This window comes from Euleptes europaea, chromosome 4 (genome assembly GCF_029931775.1).
Source record: "Euleptes europaea isolate rEulEur1 chromosome 4, rEulEur1.hap1, whole genome shotgun sequence".
Classification (NCBI taxonomy): Eukaryota; Metazoa; Chordata; class Lepidosauria; order Squamata; family Sphaerodactylidae; genus Euleptes; species Euleptes europaea.
In genome coordinates, this window is record NC_079315.1 from 9,669,987 (window position 1) to 9,688,456 (window position 18,470).

Genomic DNA, 18,470 nt, shown 5'->3' on the forward strand with positions numbered 1-18,470 from the left:
CTGATCCAGCAGGGCTTTTCTCATGTTCTTATAATAATTATAATATATATATAATTATATTAGGTGCTGTGGAACACAGGCAGGATGGTGCTGCTGCAGTGGTCTTGTTGGTGGGCTTCCTAGAGGCCCCTGGTCGGCCACCGTGTGAACAGGCTGCTGGACTGGATGGGCCCTGGTCTGATCCAGCAGGGCCTTTCTTGCGCTCTTATTGTAACTACATGCAACCGCGCAGACGCCCGACAGAGCGCGACCACGGGAGGCGGGGGACAGCCCTGATTGGCTACTGGAGCGAGCCCCGCTTGCCGGTCGCAGAGCCCGCAGGGCGCAGGCGCGAGGTCACGTGCCCGCTCTCCCACTCCGTCCAACATGGCGGCGCCCAGGGCTTCCACCCGTCTCCTGCAGGTAACCCGTGTCGTGCCGCTGGACAGGGAGCGAAGAGGCGTGTCCCCTGGGGAGCGGCCTTCCTCTCCCCTCAGGCTCTTCGCTCGGGGGTCCGGCTGGCCGGCCGTGGGGGTCCCTTCCCGCCCGAGCCGCCGTGTGCTTCCGTGCCTTCAGCGTCTCCTTTGCCTGCCGGCCTCCCGGCTAAGCCCAGGATCGTTTGCCAGGGCTGCCCCGATTGGGCCGCAGGTTAGGGCTGCCGTGTCCCTCTTCGCCACCAGCGGGAGGTTTTTGGGGCGGAGCCTGATGAGGGTGGGGTTTGGGGGGGGAGGGAGTTCGATGCCATAGAGTCTGTGACAGCAAGGTAGACTTCCCCTGACTATGGAAGATCCACTGATTTAGCAATTTGTAACAATCTCTTTTCCTTACTGTAAAATGTATTAGGGCAGCCAGGGAATAGCTTGTTGCTGGGCAGAATATCCCTGTGTGTCTGTGAGCTAGTAACTGGGGTAAGAGTCATGGAGGGTTACAGTAAACCATAACAAGAACTGGGTGAAACTATTACTCCACTGCCGCCTCGATGTCTGGAGTGTTATCAGCCTACCCTGAATGTTGAAGGGTTGTCATATCTTGAATTTGGATAAATATCCCTTCCTCAGTATGATCGGGGCTCAGAGATTTTTACTCGGTAGAGTGCTCTGGGTCGCAGCTGCCAGAATAAACTGTTTTCTTGAATAACGATCTGCAGGTCTCTCTCTCCCCCCACGAACCCCCGTTTGCCGTATCAAGTCCAATGGCCAAAGCGGCCCTTTTCTCCAGCTCATACCACAAAAGCTCATACCCTACCAGAAAATATTTTTCACAGTGGGTGGCCGTGTTAGTCTGTCTGCAGTAGCAGAAAAGAGCAAGAGTCCAGTAGCACCTTAAAGACTAACAAAATTATTACAAACATTAAATTATTAGGTGCTGTGGATCACAGCAGGGAGTTTTTTTGCAGGGAGTTTTTTACTTGGGGGAGTGTTCAGAGTGGCATGCCTCACCCTGCAGTCTGAAATGTACTTCAGAATGTTATCACATCTTTCTGCCACATGAATAGGATCTAAGTATGTTTTTAATTTAACAATCCAGTCCTAAATGTTTGTACTGGTATGTCTGTGTCCAGCACCAACAAAACATAAGTGTTTGTAATAATTTAATGTTAGTCTTTAAGGTGCTACTGTACTCTTGCTCTTTTCTACTACAGAAAATATTTTTGTTAGTCTTTAAGGTGCTACTGAACTCTTGCCCTTTTCTCCAGGGGAACTGAAATCTATCAGCTGGAGATCAGTTGTGATAGCAGGAGATCTCCCGCTACTACCTTCTTTCCTTTCTGGCTGTGAAGACTTCTTTTGAAGCCACTCCAACTCTGTCTATAGCCTTATTGGCAAAGAGAAAGAAATTATCAACCAGTACTCTTCAAATTTTGAACTGTACTTACCTCGTGCAAAGCATGCGCGAACATTTGTCATTATACATAGTGAGATAATTTGTTTGTGATTTTGTATTGCAGTCATTAATGTCACACTGCTTCACTTGGTGGTTTTGCACAATCAATCACTTAGAGTAATATTTGTTATTGTGTAAATATATGTTTTTTGCAATCAGTTTTGGAGCCTTGTGCTATTGTTTCCTACTAACATTTTGATATAGTATAGGTGTTATTTTCCTTCCAGTTCCACTACCTGGAGGTTGGCAACCCTTCTGCAGGTGGGGGCTGGGATCGTGGATCGAACAAGAAAACTGAACGACTTTCTGCCCAGAAAACAATGCCAGAGAAGAGATACGCATGGGAGGTTTTATCTTGGATTTGCCACTCTCTAGATGCATATTTCCCCCATCTGAATTCTCAAAACTCTGTACCGGGGCTTATTTTTGAGTACTGAGAATTTGGCTGGGGAAAATGTGCGTTTAGAGAGCGGCAAATCCAAGGCAAAACCTCCCATGCGTTTTCGCCCGCAGTGTGCTGTAGGGGTTAACGTGTTGGATGAGGAACAGGCAGGATCTGGGTTTCCCATCCTCGCTTTGCCAAGAAGCTCGCTGGTTAACTTTGGGCCAGCCATTCTTCCTCAGGCCAACTCTTTTGCACCTGCTTGTTATGAAATGGAGAAAGGGAGAAACATCGATGTCACCCTCAGCTCCTTGGTGGAAGAGCAGGGTAAAAGTGTGTAAAATAAGTAATAAACGAGAAGAGTTTTAAGTCTAGCTGTCGCTGTGGCTTTAATAAATTTTGCAAGCTATGTTTTGTGCCAAATCCCTATTAATTCCACAAAAATCTGAAGTGCTTAAGTTCTACTCTAAGACCTGGTCTGGATATCCAGCAGAATGATGTGATCGAATGAACCATACCACTTCTGACTGCAGGTGAAGGATTACATCTTTCAAATTTCCCCTTCATTTATAATTCACAGCAAGAGAAGAAGAAGAGTTGGTTTTTAGATGCTGACTTTCTCTACCACTTGAGACAGAATCAATCTGGCTTACAATCCCCTTCCCCTCCCCACAACAGGCACCCTGTGAGGAAGGTGGGGCTGAGAGAGCTGTGACTGGCCCAAGGTCACCCAGCTGGCTTCGTGTGTAGGAGTGGGGGAACAAATCCAGTTCACCAGATTAGCCTCCACCACTCATGTGGAGAAGTAGGGAATCAATCCCGGTTTTCCAGATCAGAGTCCACCTCTCCAAACCACCACTCTTAACCACTACACTACTTTGTAGAGGAAAGGTCTAGGCTAGAACCTTTCTCCCTGATGTGCCAATTTTTTATTTGCTGGGAGTTTTTTACTTGGGGGAGTGTTCAGAGAGGCATGCCTCACCCTGCAGTCTGAAATGTACTTCAGAATGTTATCACATCTTTCTGCCACATGAATAGGATCTAAGTATGTTTTTAATTTAACAATCCAGTCCTAAATACTTGTACTGGTATGTCTGTGTCCAGCACCAACAAAACATAAGTGTTTGTAATAATTTAATGTCTATATGTTCGGTACTGCTTGTCCTAAGTACTTTTTCTTGTGGCATACTAGATTAGTGACATGTACTACCAGCCAGGTTCAGGAATTACTTACCCATCTGGCTTGTAGGAGTTATTTGCTATGTATGTGGGCATGCACAGAGTGCACCATGCTTTAAATGAGGATTCCCAAATGTGGTGCCCATGGGCTCCATGGCACCTACTGACACCTTTCCTGGTTCCCACCAGGTGTTTTCAGGTGGATGGGGTCAGGTGGGCATTCTGCCTAGCACAGCTTGTAATTGACCATTGATGACCTGATGGGCTGTGCAGACTAAAATAACATTGTTTCGGTGACAGTTGCTATAACAGGGTTGGGTTTATTCTCTCACTTGTTTCCCATTGTATTTTTTTAAGTTACCCCTCATCTCCCTTGGACTTCCTCTGGGTACCTGTGTGGCCCTGCTGCCTGTGGCAACCATTTTGTGGTTGTGCCCACCACCCTGTGAAGCTTAAAAAGGTTGGGGACCCCTCCTTTAAATTCTGAGAAGTTCTTACATGCAGAGGTTACTTATAAGTGAAACTAACAAATCCGTTCTTCTGCCTTCAAAGTGTGACTGGATTTTAATCAAGTTGCTGGTTGAGGAAGAAGATCTTTTTTGATACACTGAGGCATCTTGTTGTTTTCTCTCATTCCGGGGTCTTGTGTGTGAAGCTGAAACCTAAGTTCTTTTATCTGTTCCGTGTGGACAGGGGGTTCTTCTGTGTGTGTAACAGATCCTACCAAAGGGCCTGTCACTTCATCATTCTGTTGCCAACAGTAGCCAGTCTGGTGTTTTGGGAAAACTCAGAAACAGACTATGAAGGCAGCAACCCTCCCCTATTGTTTGCCTACAGCATCCAGTGCTCCGGCATACTGCCGCTGAATGTGGAGGTCCCATTTAGCTGTCCTGGCAAATCGCCCTTTCCTGAGTGACTCTTTCTTATGAAGGAACCATCTAGTCCACCTTGAGGTTCATTGGATAGTTACTGCTCATACTTTTTAAAGTAGTCTAGTACCCATCAGCACTATATTCCTCTTTCAGCGCTTTGGCAATGGAAGATTAAGACAGGGAACAATAACGGAATTTGCCTCAAACTTTTGGAATTAAAATCCTAGGGCTGTGGAGACCACCTGATGTGTAGCAGCTCAAGGGTCCAAGTTATATTTGCATCGCATTTGAAGTTAGACTTTTAAAAGGATCCTGGTCTCTTGAGAAGTGCCAAAACCTTTGATGAGTTTTGATCCATTTCCAGGCTGAGGGTTTAGTGGGGAGCAAGCATTTTGCGTCAGTCAGGCCTACTCGTGGGGTTGGGAAAAATGAATCTGTGGATATCTTGCCATTTGGGCGTTGCAGGTCATAAATGTTGGTTAATTTACCGAATATCCAGGAAAAAAAGTATAAAGCAGAGGTGTCAAATTCATTTGTTACGAGGGCCAGATATGACATAAATGTCACTTGCTAAGGCCAGGCCATGCCTCGCCAGCCCATATTGGGACTGCAGGCAGGGGCTGCCTTGGCTGGTAAACCTGCAGCAGGCTTGCCAGTCCATATAGGGACTGGGGGGGGGGGTTCGCTGGCTTGTGGGACGAGTAAGAGCTCTCAAGAGGCCGGTGTCCGGGCGCCGCCAGCCCTGGCCACCAGCACAGCTACGCTGCCAGGGCTTTTGAAGAAGGGAAAGCCCACGTCAGCATGGGGGGGCATTCCGGGAACACCCCCTTGAGCGGTGGCGGGGCTGCACCACCTTTTTTGGTGGCATAGCCCTGTTGTAGGCAATGGGGGACTCCCCCCCTTTTTTAGTTTGTTGAAATTTTTGATTGTCTCTTTTTGCCATGGATCTGCCCTCCCCCTCAGGGTTGGGCTGCCCATTTCTTTAGTCCAAAGCTTCTCCCACTGGCTCATGTGTATGCTTCCTCCAGCGTTTGGCATCCGAGTAAGTGCCTTATTATTGTGAAGTGGCCTGGCATATAAGAGTTTTTTTTAAAAAAATCGCAGTTGTAAAATACACAATGAGATTATGACAGTATTCCAGACAACCTTTGATTTAAACCCTAAATTCATGCTTTTGGGAATGATTCCAACTCAATTACATGCTACGCAAAAAGAATTTTTTCAATATGCTACTACTGCAGCGAGGATTCTTTATGCAAGATATTGGAAAAATACAGAGATACCCAGTTTAACTGAATGGATTACTAAAATGATGGAATTTGCTACAATGACAAAGCTTACTGATCATCTACAAGGAAGACAACATGAAGAACATCAATTGAAATGGCAATTCTTTTATAATAAGTATGGTTGACAATGTTACTTTTTAGTTTGTAGTTATAAGTGTAATATTAGAATTATAACAAAGCATAGTATTATGATAAAAGGTATTAATAAATATATCGATAGATGAGTTTTCATAGTATAATGGTTTTTAAAAAATGATAAAAACTTCAGATAGTTGTTCAATTGAGCATTACAGAGTCGCAAGGAATACATAAAATGTTATATACTTTCCCCAATTCCTTTACCCTTTTCTTTTCTTTTTTGTATCCCAAAAAATAATTTTTAAAAAATCGCAGTTGTCCTGCACTGGCCTTGGTCAAAAGTGACCGGAGCATTTTGTAGTTGACGTTGACATTTGGATTTGTGAGCTTCTGAATTTGTTCAGTACTTAGGATTCTCCCAGGCGGTGCGCCTTGCTGCTTTAAATGCTTGGATTTGATGATGTTTCCAATTGAATACAGTGTTCAAGGCATTACTAAATGACTCTTGTATCATTTTAAGCATTTTATTTGTTTTTTTACTGGAACTCTCTCCTGGAGGTGGAGAAGAAAACCTCTTTCTTATCTGCTTTGGGTCCCCTCTGAGGAGAAAAGTGGGGTGTAAATGAAGTAAATACAATTAAAATGAATGTATGAGGAGTGGCATCATTCTGAGGGAATGAGGTGGCCTGTTCTGTGTGTTAAGTGTTGTCAAGTTGCTTCCGACTCTTGGCAAACCTATGCATCAATGTCCTTCAAAACATCCTAACTTTAACAGCCTTGCTCAGGTCTTGCAAATCGAGGGCTGTGGCTTCCTTTACAAAGTCAATCTATCTCTTGTTGGGTCTTCCTCTTTTCCTTCTGCTTTCCACTTTTCCTAGCATGATTGTCTTTTTCAGTGACTCTTGTCTTCTCATAATGTGACCAAAGTAGGACAGCCTCAGTTTAGTCTTTTTAACTTCTAGGGTCAGTTCAGGCTTGATTTGATCTAGAACCAACTGTTTTTTTTTTGTTTTTTTTTTGGCAGTCTGCGGTATCCGTAACACTCTCCTCCAACACCACATTTCAAAGGAATCTGCTTTCTTCCTATCAGCTTTCTTCATTGTCCAGCTTTCACACCCATACATAGTAATAGGGAATACGATGGCATGAATTAACTTGATCTTGTGTTTCGCACAGGCTTCCTGAGGGGGATCTATTCTCTGCTCGAGCATCCCATGCAAGCAATAAAACAATGGTTTTCCTTCATTGTTTTCTTAATCGTTTTGCATGGTTTCTTAATTATTTTATTGCTTGCATGGGACACTTGAGCAGAGAATAGATCCCCCTGAGGAAGCTTGTGCGAAAGCGTAGGGGTACTTTATTTATTGCATTTTATTCCCTTGCACCAACCGTTGCTTTTTGTCTCAGTATTGTTTTGGTCCGGCCCCCTTTCTTTTTGCTTATACTGAATCAAACCGTCGGTCTATCAAAATTAGTATTGTCTACTCAGGCTGGCAGTGGCTGTCCTGGGTCTCAGGTAGAGGTCTTTCACATCACCTACTGCCTGGTCCTTTTACCTGGAGAGGCCAGGGATTGAACCTGGGATCTTCTGCATGCAAAGCTCAGGCTCTTCTACTGAGCCACATCCCATCCCCTTGCTGTGCGTGAGCAGTCTCAACCAGCTGGTGGCAATTCTGGTGACTTGCTGAGCTGTCACTCTAGGTACCACAATTACCGCCCCGTTCACATCTTGCATTTCTGTCTCGTAAGCACGGGACTCCCACATAGGAAACTAGAGTTGTGTGAACCGTTCCTGCATTGTGAGAGCGTTTTTTGCTTACTTTCACTTTGGAGGCTTGAGGCCCATTAATTGTATCGATAAATGTTTTCCACATGTGTTTTATAACGGCAATGTTTAAAATTATTCTTGCACAGCTTGGGAACATGTGTTCATGTGCAAACCTTTATTTGAGTCTTAAGGTGGGGGGGAACTGGCAAATTTACATTTATTAGGGCCGGCCAAGCATATCTGTGTGCCTATCAAGACGAGTGCTTTGTTGGCACACAGACGATGTTTTAAGTGAAGCTTTGACATGTGTTGGAGCCGCATGCCTTGTGACTGTGTACCTGCCATCCATTGAATTCTCAGGCAGTGATTGGGGAACCTTGTCTAATGGTTTCTTCTTTAGAGCAAAAATGGTTCAGACTTCTGCCTTCGGCTGCTGGGTTGCGACCCATAGCTGGGTCATATTTTTGAAGGGGGCTGCAGCAGCCTGAGGGGTATCATAGTTTCGGGGGGGGGAGCTGCTCTTGGGAGAGGGGGCGAAAAACAAGGGGGAGGATTGAGATGAAAAAGAAGAGTTGGTTTTTATACCCCGCTTTCCTCTACCTTTAAGGAGTGTCAGTGCAGTTTACAATCACCTTCCCTTCCCCTCCCCGCAACAGACACCTTGTGAGGTAGGTGGGGCGGAGAGATTTCGGAGAGAACTGTGACTAGCCCAAGGTCACCTAGCAGGCATCATGTGGAGGAGTGGGGAATCAAACCTAGTTCTCCAGATTAGAATCTGTTGCTCATGTGGAGGAGAGGGGAATCAAACCCGGTTCTTCAGATTCGAATCTGCTGCTCTTAACCACTGCACCACGCTGGGAAAAGAAGGTAAAGATGGACATGCCCAGTTAAAAATAACAGCAGTGTGCTTGATAGTGCAGCTAAAAGGTGGCACCCGGGTCTGAAAACAGCGGCGGCGGCTCCTCTGATGCGTTTCTTGCTCTTCTGTGGTTAGATTTTACCTAATTTTAAAGTAGTGTTGCCTTGTGATTTGTGAATCGCCATGAGTGATTGGATTTTATGGCATATAAATATACAGCAGTTTAGGAGTGTGGTATTAAATAGAAGCTTGTAATAAACAACAATAATCATAATCGCTGGCTTGCAGCCCTTATGCATTGCTTAGTGCAATTAATGTATAGGTAATTTTAGAGAGCCAGCGTGGTGTAGTGGTTAAAGGGTTGGACTAGGACGTGGGAAACCCAGGTTCAAATCCCCACTACTGCCATGGAAGCTTACTGGGTGACCTTGGGCCAGTAGCGCATTCTCAACCCTGACTCGGGTTAGTATTTGAATGGGTGACCTCTGAGGAATACCAGCTTGTGACCCCGATGCAGGCAATGGCGAACCACCTCCGAAGGTCTCTTGCCTTGAAAACCTTACGGGGTCGCCATAGTAAGCTGTGACTTGGCAGCAAAAATAAATTAATAAATAAGTAGATTTAAAATTTGGATTTCTCGTTTGGCTTTCAGTTGAAGCTGACTTGTGTGTGTGTGTTAAGTGCCGTCAAGTCGCTTCCTACTCATGACGACCCTATGAATCAATGTCCTCCAAAACGTCCTCTCTTTAACAGCCTTGCTCAGGTCTTGCAAATTGAGGGCCGTGGCTTCCTTTATAGAGTCAATCCATCTCTCGTTGGGTCTTCCTGTTTTCCTGCTGCCTTCAACTTTTCCCTGCATGATTGTTTTTTTCCAGTGACTGTTGTCTTCTCATAATGTGACCAAAGTACGAAAGCCTCAGTTTAGTCATTTTAGCTTCTAGGGTCAGTTCAGGCTTGATTTGATCTAGAACCCCCTGATGCTTTTTTCGGCAGTCCACAGTATCTGTAACACTCTCCTTAACACCATATTTCAAAGGAATCTACTTTCTTCCTACAAGCTTTCTTCATTGTCCAGCTTTCACACCCGTACATAGTAGTAGGGAATACGATGGCATGAATTAACTTGATCTTGGTTGCCAGTGACACATCCTTACTCTTGTATGAAGATGTATTTTTTTATTTGCCTTGTTTGTAGTTTGCCGTTCTCACTGAGCCTCAGGGTGGATTACGTAGTGTAACTCAAATATATATCAACAGGATGGGACATCCCGTATACAGTGCAGTCAGGTTCGGGTTGCAGACATCTGAAAACAAGCCGAAATCTCAAACAACCTGAAATGAAGCTTAAGCATTTAAAACCTGACATGTTAAACGATACAGAAATTACACAGCAGAAGCACACTTACACCAGACAGGGTATAGTAGAATAGTCCAGGGCTTCTTAAACTTTTTCCACTTGCGACACCTTTTCGCCCAAGAAATTTTTACGTGACCCTGGGTATATAGGTATATAAAATAGGTATACAAATCAAACATATGCTGATAATAAATCATAAAGAAATTTATTTTAAAACAATTATTTGGTATACATATAATTTTACCATTTACTGTTGCCAATTTTTTCACGACCCCCACATTCAGTTACGTGACCCCATATGGGGTCGCGACCCACAGTTTAAGAAGCTTTGGTATAGTCCACCATCTCTATCCCTTTGACAAACGTTAGTTCTGAATAATTTCATTTCAGTGCGGTCCTGGTTAACGTTGATGGGATCATTGTAAATGATCAGCGTACCATTTATGTTATAAAGGATACCCTTCAGGTGATGCTTGAATGTGTTTTTTTCCAAACCACCGAAGTTTTAAAGCAGGTTGGGTTTTTCCCCCCCAAACGCAGCTGATTATTATAATCTGCTATACTCTCTATTGTCTGAATATACATAGAATTTGCCTCTAAGTACGTAAGCGTGTGATGCTAGGAGGAAAGCATCGGTCTGCTGCCGGCAGAGCTGCTTCATGTAACACTGGGGTTGTCTCCAGACTCTCTCTTGCTCTAGCGCAGGTAAAGAAAAAAAAGCAGCCCATTTTCCGTCCGTTCGCGCAATAGATTGGAACCATGTTTGCGAAAAGGTCCGGGCTTCCCCTTCGGATTCCAGGTAAGACTTTACAAACAGCGTCTCTCTCTCTCTCTCTCTTAGCAATTCCTCTTTGTCTGACTCCGCTTGAAAACTCCTAATGACCGGACAACTGAAACCATGTGGAATGCTGTGGATCAAATTGTAATTGAGTCCAAAATAAGGGGGGGGGAGTCTGAGCCTGATCCTTTCCCGTTTCCTGAATTGCCGCCGCCTCATTAATCAGGGATAAGCAGAGCGGCTAGTTTCGTCGCCGGCCCAGCGGCTTCTTCGTCCCTTTCCCCCACCCCCGGGGTGCCTTCGCAGTAGGGAGAACTAGAGGGGGAAGCCATCAATCTTCCCTGTCCCGCATGTCAGCAGCGATTCGCTCCCCTCTTCTGGTCTCTCAGTTCTTTCTCACCCGCACCAGCGCACACCACCTGTAGTTGGGACCAGCTTCGGCCCCTCACCTGCTCTGTTCCGAGGAAACAGCCGTCAAACTGGAGCCTGCCCTTCCAAAATCCAAAACGCAAGGCAGTTTGATGCCAGTGGCAGAGTTTTGACGGAGATCGGAGGCTGCGTAAGGGTCCGGGGCATGCTGGATTCTTGTTTCTCTTGACGTTTCTGAGCCTCGGAAACTATTTTAGCTTGGAATGCTTCACATAATTTGCTCGCACCCTGGGTTTTTCCCCTGACAGTGTTCAGGAATTGTTTGTTTCAAGGCAAGCATGTGGCCATGTCCAATCAGTAATGCTGGCTTGCCTGGAATTTGCACAGCGATTCTTCTATAATGTGTTTATTGAATGCCTCTAGCTATATTCTGCACCCAGTGGTATTTTTTTAAAAAATATTTGGTAGTATAAAGCAAAGTGAATAAACAAGAAAGGTATAAAAGCAAATGGTGGTGCTGTTACTTTCTCATTAGCCCCACTCACGAGCCTCCCGGGCGTTAATCCCTCAGGCAGAAACCAAACAGGTCATGCTTTTCCTCACGTGGAGAAAAGCGGTGGGGAAAACTTTGCCCGTGAAACGTTTATGTTGGGAGGCTGTTTAAAGCCCTAGGAGCATGAGGAGTAAAAAAAAAAGTTATAAAAACCTATGCAAGCATTAGGAAAACATCAAAATAAAATCAGCAAAGATCTTGGAATGGCATCTTGTGGTTTTTCTGATTGGATTTGTATTTTACATGATTTCACCCTGTAGTCCTGTATTTCATGGCCTCTACCCCTGCAGTTTGGGTTTAACTCCATTCCTCCTGCATAAAACGCGTGCCAAGTGAGAAACCACTGATTGCAGCTGAAAAAATGGGCTCTAATCCAGAAAATGTACACGGGAGTAAAAAAGCTTTGGTTAGTCTTTAAGGTGCCACAAAGCTCCTGCTTATCTCAGCTGTGGCAGACTAACATAGCTACCCCTCTGAAATAATTACCTGGACAGTGCTGTGTAAAGGAACTACAAAACGCTTCTTCAGCTCTGGTGTTTGCTGGTTGGCCTCTGAAAGTTGCACAATTTCACCATTATCCAACTCTCAGGGTGGGCATGAGCACAAGAACCCTGCCTTTCTCATACACTTAAGAGTCATCGTTGGGTCATCTTGCTATTTTATTTCAGGCAACCATACATGGCTTTTTACATTCTTTTAACAGGCAAAGTATTCCGTACAGAATTCTTGAGTGTGGAAGATGCTGGACAAAAGCCTGAGGCCTCAAGGGCAGACAATCTGAGCTTGCCTGTCTTGTGGTTTCTATTTCTCCCCATCGGGCACTCTTTGCTAACTCCAGATCTTCCAAGCACGCAGCAGCTCCGATGTCCTGACCTCAGTGTTTCGCCGAGGCGCATTCCAGCCCCGTGATTTCATGGCATCAGGCTGAGCCCCTGCTAAGGCCACTCTCGGACTCTTGCCGGGAGAATAAACACAGAGCAAAGTTTGTAAAAGGCCGGAATCTTCTGTGCGGTTTTTGGAGAATTACGATTCCGGGAGTCTCAGTTTTTTAACGGGTTTTTTTTGTCAGTGAAGCCAAACGTTTCAGGCGACCCGTTGTTTAAACAATTGCTAGATCAACAGAATGATCAGGGTCGAGTTTGAAACTTCAGCAATGGGTCTGTCCGTTGGGAATTAATGTGGGATATTTATTTATTTATTGCTGTATGAAGGTCCATTCTAGTTGGACCCCTTAAGGTGTTCGATGTGTTTCCTTTTTTGGCCGATAGCTCAAATGTGGGATGGTCGCTGCCCTCTATTTGTTTTAGAGCCTGCCTTTATTCCCATTATTACCGACTGATTGAAAGCCCTGTGAATAGTTTCCACATATTTTAATTTGCACTTTCTTGTTCAGCATCTTCAGCTATGGTCAGGGAGCTTGCTAATGCCTAAATCATGTTGAAGCAAATGCCGTTTCCTTCCACAGGGCACCATGATGACCATAGGAGCTTTCCAGGTTCCTCTGCCATCATCTCTAACGGGCAGAGGAATGAATGGATTTGTTTTCAGATGCAAATGCCTGGATGGGGGTTCAGATCGCAATTCAATTCGGAGGCGCTTGTTGGGGGAAACCAAACTCCTCGCTTAGAAACCCAAAGAGCAGCTGCCCCTCTGCCCAGCCTTAGACAATGGCACATGGAAAATATTTTAAATAAAAATGTTTCCAGTTGATGTCGAGGTATCCTGGAAAGTTTGAAGTGTAATAGATCAAATCCTGACAGCTGGAGTCGCCAAGAGACTGGTCAGGCCAAGAGGCTGGGGTGGAAGAAAGCGAATTTTCTAAGGTCCTGTAATTTAGCTAAACTCTACATATGTAATTCTTTTAATCTCCCCCCACCCCCAGCCAGCCGTTCCCAGGCACTTAATCATTTTAGTTGGTTCCCTCTGAACTCTCTCCAGGCTGCCAGTATCTTTTTGTGGTTGAGGCACCTCAATGGTTAACAGTGTTTTTAGGTCTGCTTTTGGGTTGTGTGCTTAGAATGATCACTTTAGAAACCCCTCTGTCACCCAACAAGTAGCTAGTTTTCTTCTGACTGCACAAAGGATTCGTGAGCAGTTTGTTCATACTTCTAAGTAATGTCATTTTAATGTAACCCGTTTTAACCGTTTTCGCAACTCTGTTTATTGTATGCTGATGTAAGTGCCTAATAAAGGTGATGATGATGATGATGAATAATCACTTCTTGACTCTATCTCTCTCTGTGTGTGTGTGTGTATGAAGGTCCATTCTAGTTGGACACCTTAATGTGTTCGGTGCGTTTCCCTTTTTGGCCGATAGCTCAAATGTGGCAGGGTTGCCTGCCATTTATTTGTTTTAGAGCCTGCCTTTATTCCCATTATTACTGACTGATTGGAAGCCCTGTGCTGTGGAGCACAGGCAGGATGGTGCTGCTGCTGCAGTCGTCTTGTTTGGGGGCTTCCTGGAGGCACCTGGTTGGCCATTGTGTGAGCAGACTGCTGGACTTGATGGGCCTTGGTCTGATCCAGCAGGGCTTTCCTTATGTTCTTATGTTCTCTCTCTCTCTCTCTTTTTTTGGTAACGCTTAATGTTCTACACCTCTGATTAGAACACTGTTAGACTACTTTAGCAAGGCAGATTTAAGAAGCTTCCAATAACAGAATGGGTTGTGCCCTTGTAAATCGGGGGAATTGGAGTCTATAGAGCATGTTTTGCTCAGGTGCTCCTTCTATGAGGAAGTTCGTTGTAAGCTAATCATTCAGCCAAATCACAGTCAGCTCAGATGAAGGGAGAATTAAGAGTCTCCTCTGGGAAGGGAATGCCCAGACGGAAGAACAGGTAGCCAAATTTTGTGCAATAGCATACAAAGTTCGACCCCTAATGTTGGGCAATTGCAATTAGATTAAATCATAATTTGGTCAATTTTAGTCTATTATAAATTATTTGGAGATTTCAATTAGGAATGTTTTTGGTTGAATTGATATAATTTTTTAACTTTCGTATAAATAACGCTTGTGTTTTACTGGCTTATGCTGTATTAATAGAACATCTGACTGTACTTGTTGTAAAAGTTTAAGGAAACCGTGTTGTGCGTCTTAGCCACTCTGACGGAGGAAGACTTCAGGCTGGGGTTGCCAGCCCAGCGCTGGCAACCGGCAGGGGTTTTGAGGGGCCGGGACGTTCTAATCGCATCACTTCTAGTGCAGACCCAGAAGGTACGTCAGCTCATCAGCACGACACTCTAGGATTTCACGAGAACTCTATTGTTTTACGAGTCCTAGACTTTTCATGCTGGCGTCACTCCTAGCATGAACACAAAAGTGATGTCAGCATGGTGTCGCAGTGACAGCCATTCCCCCTTTATTTTTCTTCCGCTGTTGAACCAGGTGGCAGTGGGAGGTGAGGACCGGGGCAGGAGTCCCCTCTACTTTAGACTAGATTGTGGAGAATGGTAGGGTAGAAGCCCGTGTCCTTCTCTCCGAAAACCAGACTTCTGTTAGAACCCATGCAGCTGCATTTTCCAAGCAGTGGATTAAGAACGGCATTTGAAGAACAACCAAAAGCTTCCTTCTTTAAAAAACGAAGACATGAAGCCACATTATACCCTTGATCCTTTTGCCTTTAGTGCTGTCCACTTTGGCTAGCAGTGGCTCTCCAAGTTCTCAGGCTGAGGGTTCCCCCCCCCCCCAGCCCTGCATCTCTGAGACACACATGAACACATGAAGCTGCCTTATACTGAATGAGACCCTTGGTCCATCAAAGTCAGTATTGTCTACTCAGGCCATCAGTGGCTCTCCAGAGTCTCAGGCAGAGGTCTTTCACATCACCTACTTGCCTGGTCCCTTTAACTGGAGATGCCGGGTATTGAACCTAGGACCTTCTGCACGCCAAGCAGATGCTCTACCACTGAGCCACGGCCCTGGAGAGTCTGGTCACTGCGCTTCGGACTGTGCGGACGCGAGGCTTTGCCGTGGCACTGGGGGACGGCCTCTTTGTCAGCAGTCCGCCACACCATGGGCCCCTCCAGAGCTGCATTTAAAGAGCAGTTGGCAACGCTGCATGAGTTGAAAGGGAAAAAAATGGAAAGCAAATTCTCCTATGTGCGTGTAAGTCCTAGGACGTCCTTCAGATCCTTAGCTAAGAGCAAAACTATGTTTTGGATGGCGCTGAAGATGGCCTCCGCCAGCCAAATGTAGCCCCCCCCCTCCACAACATGTAGTGGAATTTGCCCCATGTCCTGATGACTTCATGTTCTGCAGATGTTTGCCAGTCCCCTGTTCTAGGGCTGCATTGGGAAAGGCACTTTGTGATGTCAGGTGACGGGGTCGTATTTCCCTTTTTAATGGGGAGCACGGCTGGCCCAAGGATCTGCTGTCTTGGACGGCCGCCCCCTGTATCTGTGAGCGAGTTTTATCCAGGCTAAATTTTCTGTCATTGCTACAGTGACTGTGCTGCTGGTGGGTTTTTGTGAATGGCTGTTCAGCGAAACAGTTCTTCCGTGCGCGCTTGAATTTGAGTGTGAGCTCTGGTGGACCGTTTAACGCAGAGAGTAAAGTTTAAAGGGACCACCCAGGAAGTCGCTTGCCTCTTCAGAGACTAAACTGTCGGGGCTCGCTTATGACTGATTATTTAAGCGGATTCTTTTTAAAAAGTTTAATGCCAGGTTATATCTGAATTTTTTAAAAAATGCTTTAAATAGCTCAGTTTGTACAATTATACTTTTGGGTTTCCCGTTTGTATCAACGATAATATGGCGAATCTCTAGGGGGAATAAGAGTAAGTAGTTCATGCATGAAACTTTTTTTTTTCCAATGAAAGGCCAAGCAAAAAGCAATGGAGTAACCAAAGTAGAAATGCTGATATTTCCCGGGAGGATGGTTTACCTTAGAAAATTCTCCGCTGACTTGAACCTCTTCAGCTGGGTATGAGGTTCTGCCTGTTTACTTTTTTCACTGTGTTTAGCGGGGCTTCTTCGCAAGTAACTGTGCTCAGGTTGGCAGCAAGACATCTGGCATTTGCTCATAACTTCAAAGATCTTTCATTGAGACACTTAGTTGGCTTTATTCCTTATATCCTCGCCTCAGAATATACAAGAGGAGCGATCTGCAAGGAGGGGCAGTCTCATCTGCTGGACCCCGTTTCCTCTCATCCTGCTCATCCCCTCTCCCGTCACCAATTTCTCCCTCCCTCCACCCCCCTATAGTTTATGATGCCACTTTCTTCTTTTTCTGCCCTCAAACCTCTCGTTGTTTCCGCTTTCTCCCCCTTTCCTTGTCTTTCCTCTTTTTTTAAAAAATTGTGATGCGTGCACAGGTTTCCAGTGTTTTTTTATGGGTTCCCCCCCCCCATTTTTAACGCCCCCTGCAAATCTAGGGATAGCCTCCGTTTGTAAAAAAACAAAAAACTTTTATTTTCCTGGCAGCATTGTGTAGATTTTTTGATCTACCCTCTGAGGCCGACTTCAGAATTATATATAAGATTTATTTAAAACATTTCTTTGCTTTAATACACTCCTCAGCAATGTGCGCAAGAGAAAAGATACAGGTACGACCCACCCTTCATGCAAAGTTTTAGTAAGGAGACGTCACCCTTGGCCCATGATGACAGCTTATATTTAACAGTAATAATGAGAGCCAGCGTGGTGTATTGATTAGTCTCTCAAGCTAAGCTCTGCTATGGAAGCTTGCTGGGTGATCTCCGGCCTCATAGGGTTCTTTTCGTTTTTTAAAATTTATTTTCTTTTTAAAAAAGGGATAAACATTAAAAAAAAAAGGATGAGGGGTTTGGGGGTTACAGTGATCTTCTCTACTGTTCAATTATTTCGACAAAAGTATACATGTCTACCCTGGTTATGGATATCCCTTATATCCCGATAACATTCTAAAGTATACTATATTTATTGTCTCCTTCTGTATTTCTAGATTTCTATTAAACTTGAACAACAATACATTTTAATAACAGTTTTGATATCCTCCATTTCAAACTCCTCATAACTTGTATTGTTCTCACATAAGCAGAGTGAAGCCTCCAGTGTAAGATAAATTAGGTCTTTTATTTACTAGATTGGTTAGTTTCGCCATCCCAGCATATTCTGCCAATTTGCTCTTCCATTCTTCTATATTGGGGCTTTCATCCGATTTCCATTTCGCCCCTAAAACCACTGTGCCTGCAGTAACCTGGCCTCACTTGGGTTCTTGCGAGAACAAAACGGAGAAGAGAATGATGTGAACCAGTTTGGGTCCTCATTGGGGAGAAAGTATAAATGGAGTAAATAAATGTTTTATAAATAAATGAAATGAATAATCAAAGTGGTGTATAAATGAAGTAAATAAATATTTTGCTTCGCTGTATGTTACAAGTGAGCAGTTTATTCCTTTGTTTGGCACTGTGTTACTGTAGGTTTTTTCTGTTGTTGTTTAAGGTTGTGATTTTTCACTGTTGTGCTCATATCCCGAATCTTAAATAACCAGTCTCTTAGCAGGCTCTGTTTTCCCTTTCCAAAATCTTTCGGAGCTTCCGCTGACTTTTACAAGATTTAACGCCAATATTATTCCCGGTCTTTGTGCTCCTTTCTATAATTTCAAAGCCAGACCAAAGGATCATATTTTTGGCTTAATTGTAATCCTTTTATCTGTCTTGAAAGGTTTTAGAAAACAATTTTTAAAACGTGGAATTTAGATGAGCACAGTACTGACGTTACAGATTTTATGTCTTCTGTGGCTTTTAAATATCACTAGCTATTTTATAGAGTGTTGCTGTCTGAGTTAACCCAACAATGTAGGCCTCCTTTCGAATGGGAATGTTCAGGCTTCTCGATGATCTCCGTCCTGTTTCCTCGTATATATTTATTCTCCCCCACATTTACGTTCCCATATAAGTCCACGCCAAAAATTGTTTTGCTTCAGCTTTTAGTGTAAAAAATTCACACATTTCTTTTAGCGCTTGGGGTATTGCTTGAAAGTATTAATAGCATGGAGTTAGATTAGATATTCACTGTTCAGAACGGGATTAAAGCACCCAGCCGGCATGAAGATTTGTATACCTCTCCTTCATTACTTCTCCAATAAGTCAACATCCACAAATGCTGATTTTATTTAAAAAAATATTTCCCCCGTGCCATTTGAC

The 18,470-nt window shown here is 44.4% G+C and overlaps 1 protein-coding gene across 1 annotated transcript in view; it reads left to right on the forward strand.

Annotated features, from left to right (window-relative positions):
- Positions 1-218: 218 nt before the first annotated feature.
- Positions 219-18,470, forward strand: part of WARS2 (tryptophanyl tRNA synthetase 2, mitochondrial) — a 38,129-nt gene continuing 19,877 nt past the window's right edge. Inside the window, exons 1-2 of the mRNA XM_056848399.1 lie at positions 219-627; positions 14,732-14,744. Of these exons, the coding sequence (XP_056704377.1) occupies positions 219-627; positions 14,732-14,744 (422 nt within the window). The remainder of the gene's footprint in view (positions 628-14,731; positions 14,745-18,470) is intronic.